A 21,345-nucleotide genomic window follows, 5' to 3' on the forward strand; every position below is an offset into this window, starting at 1 on the left:
AAAGACACAGACCGAGAGACACGCCCAGAGAGAAAGAGAGAGAGAGAGAGAGAGGGAGAGGGAGAGAAAGGAGGAGAGAGAGAGAGAGAAAGAAAGGGGAGAGAGAAAGAAAGGGAGAGAGAAAGAGGAAAAAGGGAGAGAGAGAGAGGGAGGAGAGAGAGAGAGAGAGAGAGAGAGAGGAGAAGGAGAGAGAGAGAGAGAGAGAGAGAAAGGGAGGAAGAGAGGGAGAGAGACAGACAGAGAATGTTGTTCAGAAAAAGAGAAGGGACATAAAAGAGAAAGAGACTTACACCCAGAGATGGAGGGGGAGGAGGAGACAGCACACACACACACACACACACACACACACACACACACAAAGGCGAACACTGCCTGGGGCTCCCACGATTAGCCTCCCTCCCCTTCCTGTCCAGGTTCCACGTGGGGCGTGTCAGTGACAGACTCTGGAGCCTTTGGCCCCCGTTTTCCTGACCGTCCCCCCTCTTTCCCCCAGCCAGGGGCTGCAGCTCTTTCCTGGTCCGGCCCGGTTTGGCTTTCCTCTGAGCTCGGGGAGGGACAAAGGGCTGAGTTGCAGGGCACGCCTTGGGGGGCACCCCAGGCCCTGAAGGCAGACCTGGGTTAGGAGAGAACCCCCTCCCTGGCTAGAAGAGAAGAGGGAGGGTCTTTATGTGAGCAGGAGGCTGTGTAGTGTGACAGCCCGGCCCCTCCCCCACCTCCTGCAGCCAGGGTCTCTGCCTCTGTGGAAGGTCGGAAGGCCGGGAGGCTGCCAGAGAAGGGGAGGCTGTGGCAGCTTCAGGCCCCCCAGTAGCTCGCTCCCTTCCCTCCAACCCCAGCCCCCCCAGCCCTTCCCTAGGGAACAAAGGGACCTTTCCAGATAACAATTGTCCCAGAGAGAAAGGGACAGAAGGTTTGAGGCCCCCTTTTCACCAAGCTTGGCTGCCTTCCCGAGTGTGGCTCGGCCAGTTGTCCATCTGTCTGTCCGCCCGTCCCTGTCTGTCCGCCTTGCGGACTTTGTCTGTGTGCCTGAGGCTGCCTGGCAGGATGGGCAGGGTCCCCGCGGTCCCTCTGCTGGGAAATGTCTGCCCCCCGGGGAGCCGCCAAAGAGGGGCCCCCAGCCCCGGGGGCAGCAAAGCTGCCCCGAGACCCTCAGCAAGCCAGAACCTCCCCGGGCAGTGCGGCTGGGGTGAACCGTGCACGCATGTGCACCTGTACACAGACCCTGCACGTGTGCACAAGACATGTACACTCACACGCGTGCACACATACACAGGGCTGAGCGGCTCCGGGCTCGTGCTGGATTCTCTGAAGGACTCGGGCCTGTGACTCCCTACTCTAGAACTGCTCCGGGAAACAAAGACAACAGCCCCTTCCTTAGCAGAGGCCCTCCCTTCTTCCCTCCCTCCCTCCTGCTCTCCCTTCTTCTCTGACTGTCCCGAGGAGACCGGGAAGAAATTAGAAGCAGGAGTGGGCCATCTTCCAGCCTGGATGGTGGGGGAGGGCAAAGGTTAAGGCCAAAGGTCGTGTGATGGGGGGCTGTGGATCAGAATGGTCCATCTCTAAAGCTTTAGGAGGAGAGGCCCGTGGGTGAAGATGGGAGGTGAGTGGGGAAAGTGAGCATCATGCCGAGGGATGATGGGACGAGGGGGCTCTCGTTGCTCAGGGAGACGGCTCCCACTCTAGGTGGTGGAAGTGAGGGCATCTTTGGGCTGCCCTTCCTTCCTTTCCTGCTTGAAGCAGTGGGTCCTGTCCTCCTGTCTGAAGGAGAGAAGAGGGAGTCCCCTGGGAATGGGCCCAGAGATGCCCGACCTTCCTGACCCCTCACACCCCATCCTGGCCATGGGTCTCGGTAGCCAAGGCGGGATCTCCCAGCCGGTCCTGGCTGGAAGCTGGAGGAAGAAGGGCCGGGCCCAGGCCCGGAGGCGGTTCTGGTTTCCCGACTGCCTGTTCTTGCTCCTCTCGGAGGGTGGCCAAGCCAAGGCTCCTCGGAGCTCAGCCGGGGAGGGTTAGCAGCGGGCTTTCTCCCTCCGGCCCTCTCTCTTTCTGTCTGTCTGTCCAGCCCCGTCCTGGGACTAGGTGCCCCAAGAGCCTGGGGATTCGCGGCTTCTCATCCTCTGTGTCTGTCGTGTCATGGGATGGGAAGCTGGAAGCTCTCCCTCCCCCTCCACACCTTTGCTCCAGTCTCCTCCCTGCTCAGGCATGCCTGCCTGACCCGGCACTACCTGTTTGAGAGCAGCCCTAGGGGAGGGCCCTTGGGTACTTCTCCCCCAGCAAGCCCTGGCCAGGGATGGAGGGGACGTAGACTCCGGGCTGGCCTGTGTTCCTAAGCTTCCTTCCCTCCCCCCCAAATCCCGGGGCACACTCCCTCCGAGTTGGAGGCTGGATTCCGGCCTGACTTTGCTGTGTGCCCTGCCCTCCCTCTCTGGTTCCCTTTTCCTCAGTTGGGATGGGGACAAGTGCCTCAATTCTCAGCAGGGAAGGAGTTAGTCAGAGGCTCAGGGAGTCCCCTCTGGATGCATCATTCACTGTCTTGCCATGGTGGTGGGGGAGGGAGGGGTCCTTGCCACACCCACCAAGGAATGAGTAAGGGCTGCCCCGTGGGATAGGGGGGAAGCTGTGGTCTGAGCCCCCGGAAGTGGGGTCCCTCGGGGGCTTGTTCCGCTGGTACCAGGGAGACCCCCATCTCCCACCCCTGCTGGGAAGGTGTCTGGGGCCTGAGGATGTGGCACTTGGGGGAACGAGCCACGGTAACATGAGCTAATGGGGGGGGGGCAGAGGGATTGGGGGGAGAAATCTGTGGGCAGAGAGGAGCCAGAGTTTGGGGGAGGGGGGAGTGGAGAGGATGTGGTCAGCGGGCGTCTGCTCTCCCCACGCCTTTGGGCTGGGGGAGCCCGCTCTGCTCCTGCCCTGCCCCCTCTCGGCCTGGGATCCCGGGCGGCGGGGAGGAGCTGGGAGCCGGCGCCAGATGTTCTTCATCTCTGCTGGTTGGGAACCGGAGGAGAGCGGCCGGGGATGCCACAGGAGGATGGAGGCTGGAGCTCAGCAGGCGTCCCCCATAAACTAGGCCGGGGATGGACTAGGAGGCTTTGGGCACTGGCAGGGATGGAGACCCTGACCAATCCCAGGGGCCCAAGGGGTTGCTGGGAGATTAGGTCCGGGGATGCAGCTCCTCTGTACAGGAGAGCCATAAGGGAAGCTCCCCAGACTCCTCCTGGACACCTCCTGTCTGCTTGACCCACCGCCCTGGGAGTCTGAAGGACTCCTGGATTCAAACCCTGTCACTGCTCTATCCTGCCGGTCACTGCCTCTCTGAGCTTCAGCTTTCTCAGCTGTAAAATGGGAGCGTTGAACTCGGTGCCTTGGGTGGTCTGAGGCTTGGCGTAGTGGATGGGGCTTAGTGACCCCCTCAGGAAGACCTGACTTCAAATGCTGGTCCTGGACAAGGCACCTCAACTGTTGCCTCCTGGGAGACTGGAAAGGACTCGAGGCTCCTAAGACTGTAGCTCCAGGTCGTAATCGCACCATCCTGGGGCTGTGGGTCCCTTTTGGCTCCAGATCTACACCCCGAGAACCAGGAACCAGCAAGGGGGATGGAGGCTCCCGGATCCCCACGGTCACTCCGGTTTGGAGGGAAATTTGATTAAAACCGGAAGGGATCTCCTTAAAAGTTCGACTGCTAAGTAGGTGTGCCATTCCAGTGGGCTCTGAGCACCTACCAAGTGTCAAGTCAGATGGTTAAAACATCAGTCCCAGTCTGGAAGAACCGAGTTCAAATCCAACACTTTACCCTGTTTGCCTCAATTTCCTTATCCATAAAATGGGCTGGAGACAAACTACTTCTGGATCTCAGTCAAGAAAACCCTTAGTTGGGTGGATGGGCAACAACCACAATGAACCATGCACTGGGTGTTTAAAATTTAAAGACCAAACTGGCCTAGTTCTTGACCTCAGGGAGTTTACATAAGACAAGCCTCAGATCATCCAAGCTCCCCCCTTCCCCCCCCCCCCCTTCCCCCAGCTCAACACTCCCATTTTACAGATGAGAAAACTGAAGCTCAGAGAGTAGGCCGATAAGTAAATACTTACAAGTAAATAAGGATGCTTTCCAGAGGGGGCTGGCAGTGACTGGGGGAAGGAATAAATGGGGAGGGCCTGGGGGGGGATACCTCAGGGGGGCAGATGGGACTCTGGGCCAGATCCTAGGCTAGAGCACTCCAGATGTGGGGAGCCATTAGGACCGAGTCAGAGAAGAGGAAGATGGAATTGCACAGGCCGGAAAAGGTCCCCGGAACAGCCCACACACGTACCCCCACCATGCACCCCCCACGCGCTCCCCCCCCCACTCGCATCTGAGAGTGCGGGAAGGGGACTTAGCTGACTTAAGCTGGGGAAGGTAGGTGGGAGCCAGATTGGAGAAGGTTTTAAATGCCAGCCCAGGATTTCCTGGCTGATCCTGGAGGCAATCACGGTGGCCCTGACCTCAGACAAATTACTTAACCTCCCAGCTGCCTCCAGTGCACAAGGAGGCACATTAGTGGAGGCCGCATTAGCGGAGGCTGCATTAGTGGTACCCCAAAGTCCTCTGAGCTCCAGCATTCTGACTGGGGTGGAAATTCTGCCGGGGGAGGAAGGCAGCAGTGGGGAAGATGCTGTGCCAGCTGGGGAAGAGGATTCCCAGGCGCTGGTCCTGGAGCTGCTGTAGGTATGTTTTGGAAAGAGCCTTGATCCTAGACTCAGGGACCCGGATTCGAGTCCAGCCGTAGATACTTATTCCCTGTGGGACCCCAGGCTTGTCACTTAATCTCTATTTACCTTAATTCCCCCCTTGTACCAGAGAGGACCGACCTTAACTTCTGAGGTCCTGCTAGCTCTTCACTGGGGCTCCTGGGACCTTACATTTTGTTTGTGTGTGTGTGGGTGTGTGATGTGCACATGTAATCCCTGTTATATGTTACACATGTACAAACCAGTTATGCGACATGACAAGATGCATTTATATATTATACATACAAAAGATCTGTAATATACCATACACCACGTATGTATGGTGAATCAGTATGTAATATTCTATATACCACTTACATATGTACTCAGTGTAGTATATGCTACATGGCACACATATATGTAAATGTACACAATCAGCATAAAATATATATCACATGTATGTGTATATGTACACAGCCAGTATATAATATACTTGTATATGTGCTCAGTCAGTATATTATATACTACCTGGCCCATATATATGTAAATATACACAATATATAGTCTGCTATACACCACATGTATGTGTATCTAATACATTATATACCATATACCACACATACATCAATATGTACACAAAAGCATATACTATATAACATGTACACAATCAGTATGTAATATACTATACACCACATGTATGTGCACACAATCTATATTATATAACACAGCACATGTATGTATATGTGCAAAACCAGTATGTTATATACTGTACTACATGTATGTATATATGACACAGTCAGTATGTAATATATCATATATAACATGGCATGCTGAATGGATAGGTGCACAATCAGTATATAATATACTACATAGCACATATATGTGTAAATATACACAATCAATATATAATATGCTATAAACCACATGTATGTGTGTATTTACACAATCACAATATTGCATATTATATAGCACATGTATGTGTATATGTACACAATCTGTATATTATATACTATGTAGCACATAGTATAGTATTAGATACTATGTAACACATATGTGTTCTATACTATAAACCACATGTATTTGTATATGTACACAATCAGTATATTGTATACTATGTAGCACATAGCATAGTCTTAGATACTATGTAACACACATATGTGTATGTTATATACTATATACCCCATTCATGTGTATCTGTACAAAATCAGTTACAATATATGTGTATTTATATGTACACAATTGATATACTATAGGCCACATGTAAATTTATAGCCACGATCAGTATCTATTATACTGATGTGCATGTACATATAATATATAATATGTACTAATGTGGAACATAATATATAATATGTAATAATATAATATAATATATATTATACATGCAAACATCTGTCTGTAATATACTATATGACACATGCATGTGCATTCTATTTCATATATAAACTTGCCTGTCGTATACCATACAACACACATACAGTATATATCACACACATATATATGTGTGTGTACAGTATATATCACCCTACACACGTACACCTGCCACACACCTGCACACATGCACATAGCCCATTATATGGAATATTTACACACTCAGGCATGAATTGTAAGCAGCATATTGTACACATGTATATACCACATCACACACATCATATGTTACCCTGTGTGAATACGGATAATATAAATCGTACACATCCACACACATCCGCCCCCATTGTCTCCCTCATCCCACTGTAAATTCTCATCACTTGCTCGCTGAGGCACCCTTTTCAGGCACCCTTTTCTCAGGCCGTCTTTCTCATTCATCTGCACAAAGAATTGTTAAAGAACACACTGTGTGAAACCTTGCCCAGGGAAGGCTGCTCTCTGCTCCCTCTCAGTTCGGTTCAACCAGCATTTAGGAAGGTGCCTCCCCTTCCTAAGGGGGAGTGGGAATGATTTTTTGAGGGACTGGGGATGCAAAGACAACAATCAAAAAGTCCTGTTCTCATGGAGCTTCTACCTCCATTTCTGTTTGGGCAGAAGGGAATATAGAAGAGATGGATTTTTTTTTTAAATGGGAACCAATTTTATTATAAGAAAGTGTGACGTACCACATAATTGAGGTCTCTACGTGGGGAAGACTTTGTAAAAAGGGCAGAGGTTTTACAGAGTTTGGATTTCCAAAAATCCCTCATCTCAGAATGAGAATCAAGAAGACATATTTCCCATCATTTGAGGCTCCTTAGGATTTAAACTGTTTTGTATCTTTTAGTATTAAAAAAAAAAATACTACATGGCCCAGATTTGAGTCCAGCCATAGATACCGGTTCCCTGTGGGACCCCGGGCTTGTCACTTAATCTCACTTTAATCTTTAAGGCCTGGATTTTAATTATGACGTTCCAGGGAGTTTTCATTTTGGGGTTTCAGGAGGGGATTGGTGAATTCTAGTCTATTTTTATTTTGCCTATTGGTTCTAATAGCGGCAAGATTCATTCATGTTTTCTTGAAATATATCTAGGATTTTCCTTTGGTTGTTTAGTTTTTTAGGTAGGTAGAGGATTCTTATCAGATCTCCCCTTGACCTATATACTCCAGATCAGTATTTATGGTTAGATTATATTTTCAGGTTTTAAAAATACTTTATTTTTACTATTTCTTGTTGTCTATTGGTCCCATTTTCCAATCTTTTATCTGAGTGTGTTTTGTACTGCCTATATTGAGCCATTGTTTATTCCTCCAATTCTTTTTCTAGAATTCATATTTGTGTTATCATTTTAAAACTTATTTCATTTCTTCTAGGAGCTCCATTAGAGAGCATTTGGTGAACTTGTGATTTTGAGACTTCCTTTTTTTTTCTGGTTCTATGTCTAGAGCACCTTGACTCCATATTATTGGAGATTTTTTTGACTTATTTTTTCTAGCCTTACTTGCTGAATTGAACCTTTGAGACAGGGATAAACTCTGTCCTTCTGAAGAGAAAGGGAGGGGGGGTTCTTTGACTCTGATCTGGATTTTCTGGACAATCTGCCAGGAGAGAGATGGGATTTCTCTCTCTCTCTCTCTCTCTCTCTCTCTCTCTCTCTCTCTCTCTCTCTCTCTCTCTCTCTCTCTCTCTCTCTCTCTCTCTCTCTCTCTCTTCCTCTCTTCCTTCCTTCCTTCCTTCCTTCCTTCCTTCCTTCCTTCCTTCCTTCCTTCCTTCCTTCCTTCCTTTGTTATTGGTTTTTGCTGAGGCAATTGGGGTGCTTGCCCAGGATCACACAGCTAAGAAATTTCAAGTGTCTGAGGCTGTATTTGAACTCCTGACTTCAGGGCAGGTACTCTACCCACTGTGCCACCTAGCTGCCCCAAGATAGGGCATTTCTTAAGCACATACTCTAAAAAGTCATTTCTTGGGTTCTACATAAAGCAGTCATAGTTGCCACGCCTTTCTGATTTGAAAGATGCCAGGGTGGGGTTCGCAGGTGGGTGGAGGGTGAACCCCTGGTTTTTGCCCGACGGGCAAGGCAGGGCTCTGCTGCTTCCAGGGGAGGAAGCAGATGTGAAGTACTCCCCCTGTAGTCACCAACCCGGTCCCTTAATCCCAGGGCTCACTCCTTGATACAGATCAATCTCATTTAATCCTTACTTGTGAGGTAGTAAGTCAAGAAGTACCTGCTTTGGGTCGCCTATTTCCCAATAAGGAAAGTAGAATGCAAAGTTAAGTGTCTTGCCCAGAAGTATCTGAGGCTGGATTTGAACTCGGCTCCTTGGGGCTCTAAGCCTTACACACCATCCACTGTGCTATCCTGGCATGAGATGATCTTGGGTTGGAGTTCCTTCTGGCTTCTGTGTGATTGCCTAAGTGATGTCAACTCCCTGCCTCAGTTTCTCCCTCTCTAAAATGAGAGATCAGGATAAAAATGTCTCTGATTTCCCTTCCAGCTCTGATACACGATCTCATCTTCCTTATCAGACTGTGTATGTGTCTCCACACACAGATTTTGAGCTCAGGTCTTCCTGACCCCATGCTGTATGGGGTGGGGATGGGGCACTTTGTAAAACACAATGCGAGGTTTCTGTGGAAGTTCCTCACCAGTGGAGAGCGTGGGAAAGGCTCTCTGGAGGAGGTGACATGAGTGGTGTTTTAAGGGACAAGTGGAAATCCAGCAAGTCAGGAGAATAAAGAATGATATTTTGGTCAAGGAAGTGTGGAGAAAGGCTGCAGGGGAGAGAAGCAATGAATGGAGAACAGAGCCGATGGAGGAGCTGGGATATGAAAAGCGAGCATGAATCCAGTTGGTGGAGGGCTTGCCTTGGCTGCTTCACTAAGGAGAAGGTGATGGGGAGCCATGGAGGCATTGGGAATGAAAGCATGACTCCAGCCTGAGTGTGGTGGTATCTCCCCCCAGGTCACCTTGAGGATTCTAAGGAGGGCATCAGCTGGCAAGATCTAGAAGTTTGCCACCTCCATCCTCAGCCTGCCTCCTTCATGCCCATGGTCTCAGTGGCCCAGTGACCTCAGGTGATTGGAGAGAGAATGCCAGCTGACCACCTGAACCTGAGCCCACAAGGACCCCGAGGGACTCTGGGGGCTCTCTCTAGTCAAACTACACTAAAAGCTTGCTTTGGACAAGAGCCCTAGACGTGGCCACACTTCCCCCCCTCTGACTTCAACCAGCTGGGCCACATGGGGCAAGTCACCCAACTTATCCATCTCCCCCTTTTTAAAGTGAAGGGATTGGACAAGGTTATCTCCATGATCCCGCACACTTTCTCCAAGGCATTCTGGGGGCTGAGGTATTGGGGAGATCCTTGGGCTTGGAGTCCGGGAGCTGGGGGAGCCTTCGCTCTTTATCTTAGGGCTGAACAGGGGGTCTGAGCTACTTGGGCAGTAGCAGCAGGTGCAGGGGAGTGAGCCACCTGACGCAGGAGCTTGGGAGACCTGGCCCATTCTGAGGGCTGTGTCCCACCTTAAGAGGGGACCGCTCTGTGCTCCAAACAGGGTCTGATAGCAGCCTCCCAGAGACAAAAGCGAGGGCAGGGAAGGGGATTTCCTGACCCTGGTGAGCTGGAAGGGCACTTCCAGGGAATAACCGGTGACATTTCGCCAAAGCCATGGCAGCTGGGGATCTGGCGTCTGCCGCTTATATTTTTGGGAGACTAGCCACGTGGGGCTGACCCGTCTGGAGACCTAGAAAGACGGAGAGATTTAGATATTGGACTGATAAGGCACCGAGGGCTTGGCCCTGAGGAATAAAACAGAAGATGGATGGAACTATGGGAGGAGATTTTAGCTTGTTGGAAGGGGAGCTTCCCAGTGCCTGCATTTGGGGGTAGATAGGGTAGAATTAGGGTTAGAGGCGGGATGGGCTGCTTGGTCAGCAGGGGAGAGGGCAAGGACCATTGTCTCCTGAGCTCGCTGGAGGTCTTGCGGCTGCTTGACTTGGCACAACAGAGTCCAGTACAGATTGAAGCAGCTGACTTCTGAGCCCGAGTTCAGTTCAGAAGGCCCAGGGATGAGCTCCCTGGCCAACTCTCCCTCCTATTTATTACCCATGTATTTGCAGAGCATCTCCATCATTAGACTGTAAGCTTCCTGAGGGCAGAGGACCATGTGGTTCCTTTTCATTGTATCCCCAGTGCCTAGCACAGAGACCCGCTAAAATGCTCTGGCCTTTGTGCACGGATCTGTAGTGGGAGGTGTCACATGGAATCCAAGTGGAAAAATAATTCCTTTTTTATTTTTCAAGTAAGGAGTATTTTAAAAATTAATTTGTCCTTCCTCTAGTATTGAGCAAATTTTAAAACAACAAAAAATAATAAGAAAAGCCCAAGTCCTCAAAACTTAGCTATATAATTGAGCAAAATATATCTCCACATTAGCCAAGTCCAAAAATAGGTCTCTACATTTTAGATTGATCAGTTCTGTTAGGAGGTGAATCAACTTTCTCTCTGTCTCTTTCTGTCTCTCTGTCTCTGTCTCTGTCTCTTTTACAAATTAGTAAATTGAGGCCTGAAGAGTGAAAGAAGCTTACCTAAAGTCCCAGAGACAAGAAGTGACAAAAGTGGGATAATAATAATAATAATAATGGGTGTTTATGTAGCACTTTAAAGTTTGTAAAATGTTTTACATCTATTAACTCATTTCATCTTCACAACAAACCCGTGAGGTGAATGCTTTTACTATTCTCATCTTATAGATGAGGAAACCGAGTCTAGGAGAGGGTAAAAATGAGTTGCTCAAATCCACAGAACTTGAAAGTGTGTGAGGCTGGCTACACACTTAAGTCATCCTTATCCGCTGTCCTTCCCTGTATTCTGAGTTTTAATCCCTGTTCTCTAACTCTAAATACAGTGCTTTCCTCTATCGTTCCATTCTCCAGGATTTGGGTTCAAACCTTGCTTCTGTTGATTACTGTGGGATGCTGGGCAAGTCATTTAAACTCCCTGGGCTCAGTGTCTTCATCTGTAAAATAAGTGGCTTGTACTGGATGCTATCCAAAGTCCCTTTCAGCTCCAAACCCCAGGATCCTGTCTCCTTCCTTTCTCCTGGACCTCGGTGGGCCCTAAGGATAGAGCTACTGACCACAGAAGTAGTATAGAATATCCTAAAACTATTGGGAGAGAACTTAGAGTGTGCTAGTAATACATAACAACCAGATGGCAAGAGGGAGGAATGGATGCAGGACACACATTATTAACATTTTCTTCACCACTTTAAGTTTAGGCAATCAGCAGAAGAATAAACAGATCTCTGATTTGTAGAGTTTGAGGATTTCCAGGGCATAAATGCTCACACTGAAAGTTTAATGATGGACTCTCCCTAGTTCCGCACACACCTGCTTGGGGTCTAAGGACAAGACCCCTTTCCTGAGCTAATGGGAAGTTAGCTGAATTTGGAAAAAAGAGGAGCAGCATGGTCATGTAAAGGAAAATCTGGTTCACATCCTGCCTAGGAAATTAGCCAGTATGTTACCTTGGGCATCGTACCCCGAGTTTCTCCCTCATCAAATGAGGGGATTGGACTTGTCTCTAGCTCTCAATGGGTGACTCAGTGAATAGTGGTGAGAAGGATGGGTCAGAGAGGGGCAGTCAGGAGAAGGTGGGAGCAGGGGAAGGTGTTCTGGGATGACCCTCAGCTCTGAGGCAGGCTGGGTAATCAAGCCGAGGATCAGGCCTTTGGGCCAAGAGCTGGACTCCATTTAGCTGGCCTTATTGTTGGATGCTCGCTATCTCTTAAACCGACGCCCCATGGAGGAGCCTCTTAAACCATCCACTTCATCACCTCCTTGTCCGGATCAAAGCTAGCACAAAAATTGGTAAAGTGCTTTATAAACATCTCATCTGCTCAGTGATTAGGGAGCCTGAAGGAGTGGGATGGCTGCTAAGCTGGCTCTCTGACCGTGATCCCTGAAGGTGATTAACCCCCTGGTATCCCCAGAGAAGTAGGGAAAAAGGGCTCCTTCATCACTGGTGACCTTGGAAGTCTGTTCATTTTTCCAGGGCTGATAATGGAACAGCCCAGGAGAGCTGAAATTGTTGCAGGGCTCGGGGGACTTAGATCAACCCCTCTGCCCTCACTGTGCTAAGGGCTAATGGGCTAAGGGCAGGAAGTGGGATCTGACTTGGGGTCCTGACCTTATAAGCTGGAATAATCGCTAACAGCTTCCATTTATAGAGTGTTCTAAAATTCTGAAAATACTCACATATTATCTCTTGAGTTTCCCATCAACCTTGTGAGATAAGTACTATTTTTACAGAGAAAGAAACTGAGGCAGATTGGCAGAGTGATTTGCTTAGGATCACAGTTAGTTAGCATCTTCCAGATCCAATGCTCTAGCCTTTCTGGGCTGCGGCCCAAGGAATCCTCCCTTGCAGACTGGTCTCTCTCTCTCTGGGTCCTGGTTTGGAAACGCCTTCATCCCGGCGTTGGTAGCCAGGTGGGCTTGAAAGGTAACTAGCTGAATCAAAGAAGAGGACCAGTTCTTGCTGGGGGGGGGGGTCATGGGATGCTAATACCCAGCCCTGTGCCCCTTTCTCCTTTTGTCATTTATCCTTCTGTCCCAAGTGTTGATGACAGGGTGAAGGAGGCGACTGCCCTTGTGGCGGCAGGGCCCCTTTTCTCTCTCTGGGACCCAGCCCTTCCATCCCTATGGATGGGGGGGGTGTCGGAGAAAGTAGGGGGTTCCCCTATATTCTTTGGTCATTGACCCGCTCCCCTTTCCTGACAATGGAGTAGGAGGTGGGGCAAGGGTAGGTGAGGGGGTGGGGATCTGGTTCCATGCCAGATACAAGTTGGGCCTATTTGGGCTGAGATTGGACCCTAGCTTGATGGGAACCAGCCCCCCTCTCCCTCCTTGGGGCTGATTATGCTCTGAGAGGGGATGGGTTTGGGGCACTGACTCCAGTCCCAAGACAACTGGACCTGGTGGAATTCAGGCTGGAGTTGTGGCCCATTTGGAATCTGACCCCCTCCCCCTTCTGCTTGGGACTGACAGTGGGCTGGAGGAGGGGGTACAAGGGATAGAGGTCGGGGATGGGGACAAATGGCTCTGCCCAGCACCGGGATGGGTCTTGTTGGGCCGAAGCTGTCCCCTTGCCCATTCCGAGCCGGTCCCCCTCCCCATCCCCCTCCTCCCTGAGGTTGACAGTAGGTTGGAGGAGGAATGGGGGAGGGAGGGGATCTGGCTCCTTCCCGAGACAGGTTGCTCCTGGTTGGGCCGGGGCTGTCCCCCTCCTCCTTGGAGCTGACTCGGGGCTGGAGGAAGGGAAACGGGGCTACGGCAGGGGATGAGCGCTGGCCCCGTCCCGGGGAGACGTTGGTTCTGGTTGGGCCGAAGCTGTCCCCTGCTCGCCCCCAACCAGACCCTCTCCCCCTTGTCCCCCCACTGCCTGACAATGGGCTGACGGAAGGGGTACAGAGGCAGCGGGGGGGGGGCCGGGAAGGGGGGGTCTGGCTCCGTCTCTGACACAGGTTGGTTCTGGTTGGGCTGGGACCGTGTCCCGGACTCCAAGCCGGGCATTGCGAGGAAAATGGAAAGCCAGCTGACCCCGGGCTACCCCTCCCCCGGAGCTAATGTCGGGGGCGGGGCCAGGATCCTGGGGAGCCTTTGTAGGCTTAGGGCCGAACTCTCCTGGGGAAGCAGATGGAAGGGAAGGTGGCTCCAACTGTAAATTAGATTGTTTTGTGGGGGGAGTCGGGGATCTGAGACCCTAATTCCAGAGGGATTGGTGGGGGAGGAGGGGTTTACGATCACAGCTTTATTTCCTGTTCCCGGACACAAATCCGATTGGGGGGAGGGGGGAGGGAGAAAGGGGGAGAGTCACGTGGTCCCACTCCATCTGCCTCATCCCTTCCGGGGATTCTCCATCTCTTTTGGGTGACGTCATTTGTTAACCCTTCCCTCGCTGTCAGGAAGGAGTGGGGGGAGTATCCAGGATGGGCGAGTCCCAGATTCTGAGGGGAAGATGAAGGTCCCTGGAAGGGACCCGCTGGGAACTGGGGGCAGGGGCAGAGAGGGAGGCAGGGAGACCCCTGGAGGTCAGCGGGACAGTGGCCTGGCCCAGTCCTGCCCGGGGGCTGAGGGAGGGAGAGCCACCACCCGTGCTCCTGGGGTTGCTGGGAGGTTTGAGGGGAGACACATGGCTCACCTCTGGAGCCGAGCCTCTGATGGGGAGACCTCGGATCGGCCTTCCTCTCTTACGCCTGGCTTCGAGCCTGCGGCCTGAGGGGGAGCTAGATATGGGACTTGCCCTCAGCCCCCCAGACCTCTTTTTAAAAGAGGAGCCATCCTCGGGGACATCCTCCGTCGGAGGGGAGACATACGATCTCTCCTATGGGCTTGACTCACTTCTGTCCTCACAGAGCCCCCCCCCCTCCCCCGCCAAGCGGATTGTAAGGGGATCCCCCTGGGAGCCGGCCTCTTCATCCCGTAGAGTCGGGCAGGCCTGGATCTCGGCCAGAGGGACTCGGTTCCCGGCGCCAGCCCTCTGTGGGCTCTGGGGTTCCTCCCTCCCTGCTCCACCCGCCTTTGTAGGCCAGGTTCTGGGTGCGTCGGGAAGGTTTTATTTTCTGAAAGTCTCTGAGCCGGCCCCCAGCGAGACAAAACCTTGTGCTGCCCACCCCGCCTGCCCACCCGCCCAGCCGGGAGCAGAGCTGGGTATTAATAACCGCACACAAAGGAAGTGATTGAGGCAGCTAATTAAACGCTCGGTTTTTTTTCCCCCACCCAGAAACAGGGGGCCCGTTGCTGTGGGGCGGGCGACTCTCCGTCTCCTCTCCCCGGGACTATTTTGGGAGCCACGAGGGAGCCGGGCCGGGAGGGCGTTCGGGGACAGTGGCCTGTGGGATACGGGTTCTGGGGACCCTCTGGATGGGGAGCAGCCAGTATGAGGAATAGAGGCTCGAATTGGAGGGAGTCTGCGATGGAAAGCCTCCGGAGACAGTGGTGCCTTCAGTCAATCAATGGGAAATTATTTGGAGCATCCTTTGTGCTGGGGGAGGGGAGGGGGCTGGGTGGTCCAGTGGATAGGGCGCTGTCTCCAAAGTCCAACCTCAGACTCGAACCTAAGGGTTTGGTCTCAGTTTCCTCATCTGTCAAATGAGCTGGAGAAGGACGATGGCAGACAACGGGATCTCTGGTTCAGAATGAGCCACAGTAACAAGGACATCCAAACCGGGATGTGTGAGGGCCTAGGGACTCCAGAGCTTCTTGTGGAGGACCTTCCTCAGGACCCGGCCCCTCTCCCTTGGGTGTTCTTCCAAGGAAGAATTGTGCCCCATTCTGTCCAGAACTCAATGCCTCTGAGCTGGGGCTGACTCTGGGGATTTGAAAGGGGGAAGAAGGCGCTAGATAATGGGTCACAAAGGCTACAACCTGGGTTCTGTGTGTGTATGGGCAGTCAGTGAGCATTTATTAAGCACCTGCTGTGTGCCAGGCACAGGGAATACATTGAAAGGCAAAGTCAGTCCCTGCCCTCAAGGGATTGGTGTTCTAATGGGTTAGCAATGTAACTATGTTCATAGAGCATCAAAGGGAGGTGATCTCAGAGGGAAGGCACTGGGGGGGGGGGGCAGGTAAGGCCTCCAGCTATTGGTGTTGGGATTCTAAGATTATCCAGTTAAATAAAAAGAACCTTAGAGGTTTTACAGGCTAATTTTACAGAGGGGTAAACTGAGGCCCAGTGACTTACTTAAGTTCACCTGGCTGCCTTGAGACTGGGCCGGCATTTTTCCCACTGTGCCCCGGCTCCTTTCTATGCGGGGAAGGCTTCCGGCCGAAGCAGCCGGCTGGCTCTCCCCCACTTTGCTTCTTGCAAGCAGTAGGCAGGTCATTTGGGGGCTGGGCCCCTCCTCTCAGCCGCAGGCTGCTTGTGACCTAGTTAAGCTTGGAGGCCCGAGTGGGAATCACAGTGGGAGGGCAGGCCGGGAGCCCGGAGTAAGCTTGTGTGTGAGTGAGGATGGAGGGCTGGGAGTGCTGGAGAATGGGGCTCCTTCCCCAGCGCTTGGACAATGGTCCCTTCTCCCGGGGCCGGCCCGGAGCCCCCCACCCCGCTCTCGGGGGTCCCTGGGGAGGCTTGCGAAGGATCTCGGGAAGGATTGAAGAAGAGAGGGAGTATTTGCAAGCATGGTCCATCCCCTTCCGTACACGGTGGTGTGCCAGGGCCTTGCTGGCACTGGGCCCTTCGAATGGGAGCTCGGGGCCAAAGGATGGTTCTTGGGGGTGGGTGGCTACTGAGAGCCGAGAGGGACGTTGTGGCCCCACCCACTTAGACCCTTTTGGCGGGGGCCAGAGCTACCTTTCCCCCTTCCCCCTACATGCCAGGGGTGTCAGGGCCATCCTAGGCACCCTCCTTTCCCACCCCTCACAGATCCTGCCCTCCAGACCCTCCTCTAAAATCAGAGCTACCCCCAAAACTCTTCCTGGTTAATTATCCATTTACAAACATTAAGTGCCTACTGTGTGTCAGGCAAACTGATGCCTGGGGATATAAGATCAACATGAAAACATTACACACAGTATTTTGTTATATATTAATTATATACAACATTTTATGGTATTATCTTTATATACGATATTTTACTACATATTGCTATAATATTCTTATTATATTGTTTATAGATAATACGTAGTTATGGATAATGTATAAATATAGGTATATAAATAAACAGATATATATAAACAATGTATGTGTGTTGGTATATTTATTTTTTTGGATTATGTGTGTTATTAGATAGATAGCTACATATAGATAGATAGACAGACAGACATAGACAGATTTGGATATGGGTATTTATGAATATAAGAATGAAACTGTATTTGCCCTCAACCTTCAAGGAAATGACATCCTAGCTTCTGAATTCTAACTTTGTCCTCCCAATGCATGGCTCATGGAGATCTGTTTCCCCTTCCTTCCTTCCTTCCTCCCTCCCTCCCTCCTTTTTTTTTTTTTTTAATTATTTTTTCTTTTCTTTTTTTAATTATAGTAACTTTTTATTGACAGAATCCATCCAAGTAATTTTTTACAACATTATCCTTACTCACTTTTTCTGATTTTCCCTCCCACCCCTCCACCCCCTAGATCAAACAGTCCTATATTTTGAATATGTCTAGTATATCTTAGATACAATGATTTGCAGAACCAACAGTTCTCTTGTTCACAGAAAAATTGGATTCAAAAGTAAAATAACAACAGGAAGAAGAACAAAAATGCAAACAGTTTAATTCCATTTCCCAGTGTTTTTTTTCGTGTCTGTTTCTTCCATCATTGATTAATTGAAACTGAATTAGGTCTCTTTTCAAAATCCACTTCCAAGATTACATCTTCTAACTATGTTGTTGGCGTTAAAATCTCTTGTTCTCTCATTTCACTTAGCATCATTCATTAATTCTCTCAAGCTTCTCTGTTTCATCTTGCTGGTGTTTCTTAAGAACAATAATATTCCATAACATTCATATACCACAATTTAAACCATTCTCAATTGATGGGCATCTCCAGTTCCATTTCCTAGACACTACAAACAGGGCTGCCACAAACATTTTGGCACATACTGGTCCCTTTCCCTTCTTTAGTATCTCCTTGCCTCTCTCCCTCTCTCCCTCCTTCCTCCCTCCCTCCCTCCCTCTTTTCTCCCTCCCTCCCTCCCTCCTTCTTCCTCCCTCCCTCCCTCTTTTCTCCCTCCCCTCCCTCCCCTCCTTCCCTTCCTTCCTCCCTCCCTCCCTCCCCCCTTCCCTCCCTTCCCCTTTCTCCCTCCTCCCTCTTCCTCCCTCCCTTTCTCCTTCCTTCCTTCCTTCCCCTTCCTTCCTTCTTCCTTCCTTCCTTTTTCCTTCCTTCTTCCTTCTTCCTTCCCCTTCCTTCCTTCCCTCCCTCCTTCCCCCCCACCCCTGGGGCTTCTCACCCCAACTTTGCTTCACCATACCTCCCTGGTCAGGCCCACCAGAACATCCCAGGAAAAGGAACCCCCCTGGTAACTGGAGGAAAGCAGCCCCCCAACACCGGCGTCCTGGGAAACTGGCTGATGGTCAGGAGAGACACACAAATCCCTGGCCCTCCATTTGGGTTATGGGCCCCTAGCTTTTTCTTCCCATCAAAGGGCCCTTCTCCCGGGGCTCCTGCAAAACTCCTCCCCGGGGAGGAAACCCATTCACAACCACGGCAAACTTTTGGAGGGACTCTCTGGGATTCTCTTGCTCAGGGGCCCACAACACGGGAAGGGGGCATCCTACTGTGGGGGGGGAGGGGCCTTCCCCATCCCCCAAGGGCCCCCCCTTCTCATCCCTGGTCTCCCCTTCCTCCCTCCCAGGGCTCCCTGTGGCCACATCTGGGGGGAAACCCCCCATCCCATTTGTGTCTCACTTCCCTTTGCTTCCCCAATGTAGGGTGGAACAATGTGGTGGGAAATGGGGTGGCAAGGTAGGCTCCCCTTTCCTTTGGCAGGGTAGGGGCCCCTCCGCCCGACTGGGGTGGGGATGGGGAGGGGACTGGAGGGAGGGAAAAGCAAAACTAAAACTCTCAAATCACGAACCCCGGACTTTCCCCCGGGAAAATTCCCCCCTAATCTCCTGGGGGTTTTGGCATCAGGGACACCCTTTCCCTCCCTCCCTTGGGCCCCCCCTACTATCTTCCCCCTCTACACCCTGGGGATCTCAAACTTCCCCCAATTAGCGGGGAAAGGGGGGTGGGGAAAAAGGGGCCTAAGGGACAAGTACCCGAAAAGGGCCAAACTCGGCATTCTGGCCTTGGGGGAACCTATTCAATTTTACCTTTCTGCTGGGACGTCCCTTCTTCCTGGGTCTCTTGGAATCAGGAACAATGGGGGTTTGGAAGGGGACCCCCAGGGGCGGGGGCGGGGTCACCACTGTTCCTGCCCCCTTCCCCCCCCCTCACTCTCCCCTGGGGCGGCCCTCCCCTCCCGGGTATGGGATCACCCATCCAAACATTCCCCTCACCCTACCCTGGCACGGCCTTCCCTACCCTCCCCGGGCTTTGGTCATCCCCCTGGCCTTCCTAATGCCTCTGGCCCCCAGGGGCTCCCAAACCCCTTACCCACTTCTGGTCCATTTCCAAATTCATCCCGGCCTGGCTCAGGGGCCTCCACCTTCCCAAACTGGTTTACCAGCTTACTTTGCTTTTTTTTTTGCTGGGTGGGAGGCTTGGGATCCAAAGGGGTGGGGAGGGGTGAAATGCGGGGCTTCCTGGATGTCCCCCCCCATCATCATCTCCTTGGCTGTCGGGCTTACAAAAAATTTCTGTCCCTCTCCCAATTATCTTTGGTGCTATATCTTAGCCCAGTCCATATTTCAATTCTGCTAGACTTGGGATCGGTTCAAATCATCCCTTTCCAGGAAACAAAAATTTTGGATCTTTTCATCATCCTCTCTTCCGCCCCATTTGGGGTTTCCTTAAAAAAGAAATTTTTTTTTCCTTTCTCACTCATTTTATAGATAAAAGGCAAAACCAATGCAGCTCCAGTTCCACAGGTGGTTTCCATTCCCCTCTAATTTTTCGATGGAAAACCAGGGAGGGGTTTGAACTTTCTAAAAATCTTCCCATTCCAACCAGCATTGGTATCCACTGCCCCTGGTTCCCTCAAAAATCAGCTAAATTTTATCCTTACTTCAAACAATTATTATCTCATTTGGCCCTCACACCAACTCTGGGAGATGGAGGATATTACTATTCCCATTTTGCAGATGAGGAAGCTGTGGCAAAGAGCATTGTAGTGACTCCAAGATCCCATGGCTGGTGACTCCAGGGCCGGGATGGGTCATCTAACTCCCGAATCTCATTGTTCTCTTCTTGAAAAGGGGTCTTGAGCGAGATGGCCTCTGAGCCTTTCCAGCAGCGATCCTTTCACTCGGGAAGCCCTGAGGCCCGAGGAAGAGAGCATACCTCTCACTCGGGGCTCTCCACCTCCCCCTTTGTCCCTCACAGCTGGTCAAACTCTGCAGTGGGATGATCGAGGCCGGCAAGGTCTACATTACCACCAACAAGCACTTTGTCAGTGGTGTCCGGGACCTGTCCCAGCAGTGCCGCAATGATGAGGTGGTCTCGGTAAGGGGATGACCCTGGGGTGGGGCGGGCAGGGGGTCGGAGGAGCTGACCCCTAGGATAGGGCCCGAGCTGGGCCTGTTGGCAGATGATGGGGAGGGGGCGGCCGAGAGTCAGGAAGCCACAGTTTGTAACTGGGATTACCACAATTCTCTAATGGGAGAGGGGGTCTTCCTATCCTTGGGGGGGACACTTGGCTTGGCTCTGGTGAAGGAACCTTCAAAGAAGAGATTCAGAGACCCCCAAGTAGTAGTTCATCTGGACCTGGGAACGCTTCAGGCTCCTTGAAAAGGACCCACTGGTGCCTGTTCCTGCTGGCGTTATGGGGGGCGCCATGTGGTCCAGAGTGCCCGACTTCGAGTACCCCTCTGACAAGCAAAAGGGGAAAACCACGGGAGAGATCAAAAATCAGAAAAGAGAAGCGGACATAGTGGTCTGCGGAAGTTTAAACATTATAGGAAGATGGTGATTCGTCCTAGGAACATTTCTCTTTAGACTGGAAGATGAGGAAGATGAGATGAATAGTATTAATGGCAGTAGTGACTTGTCTCGGAATTGTTTCTAGTTGAACTGCATCGGACAGAAAGATTATTTTAGTCCATACTTGTGGATTTTCCTGGACATGGGATCTCCTGACATGGCAACTGTCTCCACGTGTGCAATTGGCCACTTTCTGTGTGGTCTTAGAGAATTATTTGGGCCTGCTGAAATACGTGATGAGATAGTTAACGATTTTTAGCAAAGTTGCAGGATATAAGATAAACCCACACAAATCATTAGTATTAGTATATGTGCTGAACAAAACCCAGCAGCAAGAGATAGAAAAAGAAACTACATTTAAAATAAGTGTAAATAAATTGCAATATAAAATACTTGGGATTACCCGCCAAGAGAAACCCAAACAAAACACTTCCCGCACAAATAAAGTCATATCTAAACAACTGGAGAAGTAACAACTGCTTATGGATAGGCTGGGCCAATGTAGTAAACATGACAATTTGGAAGGTTTAGTGATCTGCCGAGGCTCCCATGGCCACTTCGTGTATGTGTCTTGGACCCAGCCGTGATTCCAAGGCTGGCCTTCTCTCTGTTATAATAATGGGCTCCCCTCCTCAGCCCCACTTTCTATC

The 21,345-nt window shown here is 51.0% G+C and overlaps 1 protein-coding gene across 1 annotated transcript in view; it reads left to right on the forward strand.

Annotated features, from left to right (window-relative positions):
* The first annotated feature begins 16,290 nt into the window (after nt 1-16,290).
* Nucleotides 16,291-21,345, forward strand: part of ACAP3 (ArfGAP with coiled-coil, ankyrin repeat and PH domains 3) — a 42,253-nt gene continuing 37,198 nt past the window's right edge. The window contains exons 1-2 of the mRNA XM_031961576.1: nt 16,291-16,386; nt 20,048-20,218. Coding sequence (XP_031817436.1) covers nt 16,291-16,386; nt 20,048-20,218 — 267 coding nt within the window. The remainder of the gene's footprint in view (nt 16,387-20,047; nt 20,219-21,345) is intronic.

Source organism: Sarcophilus harrisii, chromosome 3, assembly GCF_902635505.1.
Source record: "Sarcophilus harrisii chromosome 3, mSarHar1.11, whole genome shotgun sequence".
Taxonomy (NCBI): Eukaryota; Metazoa; Chordata; class Mammalia; order Dasyuromorphia; family Dasyuridae; genus Sarcophilus; species Sarcophilus harrisii.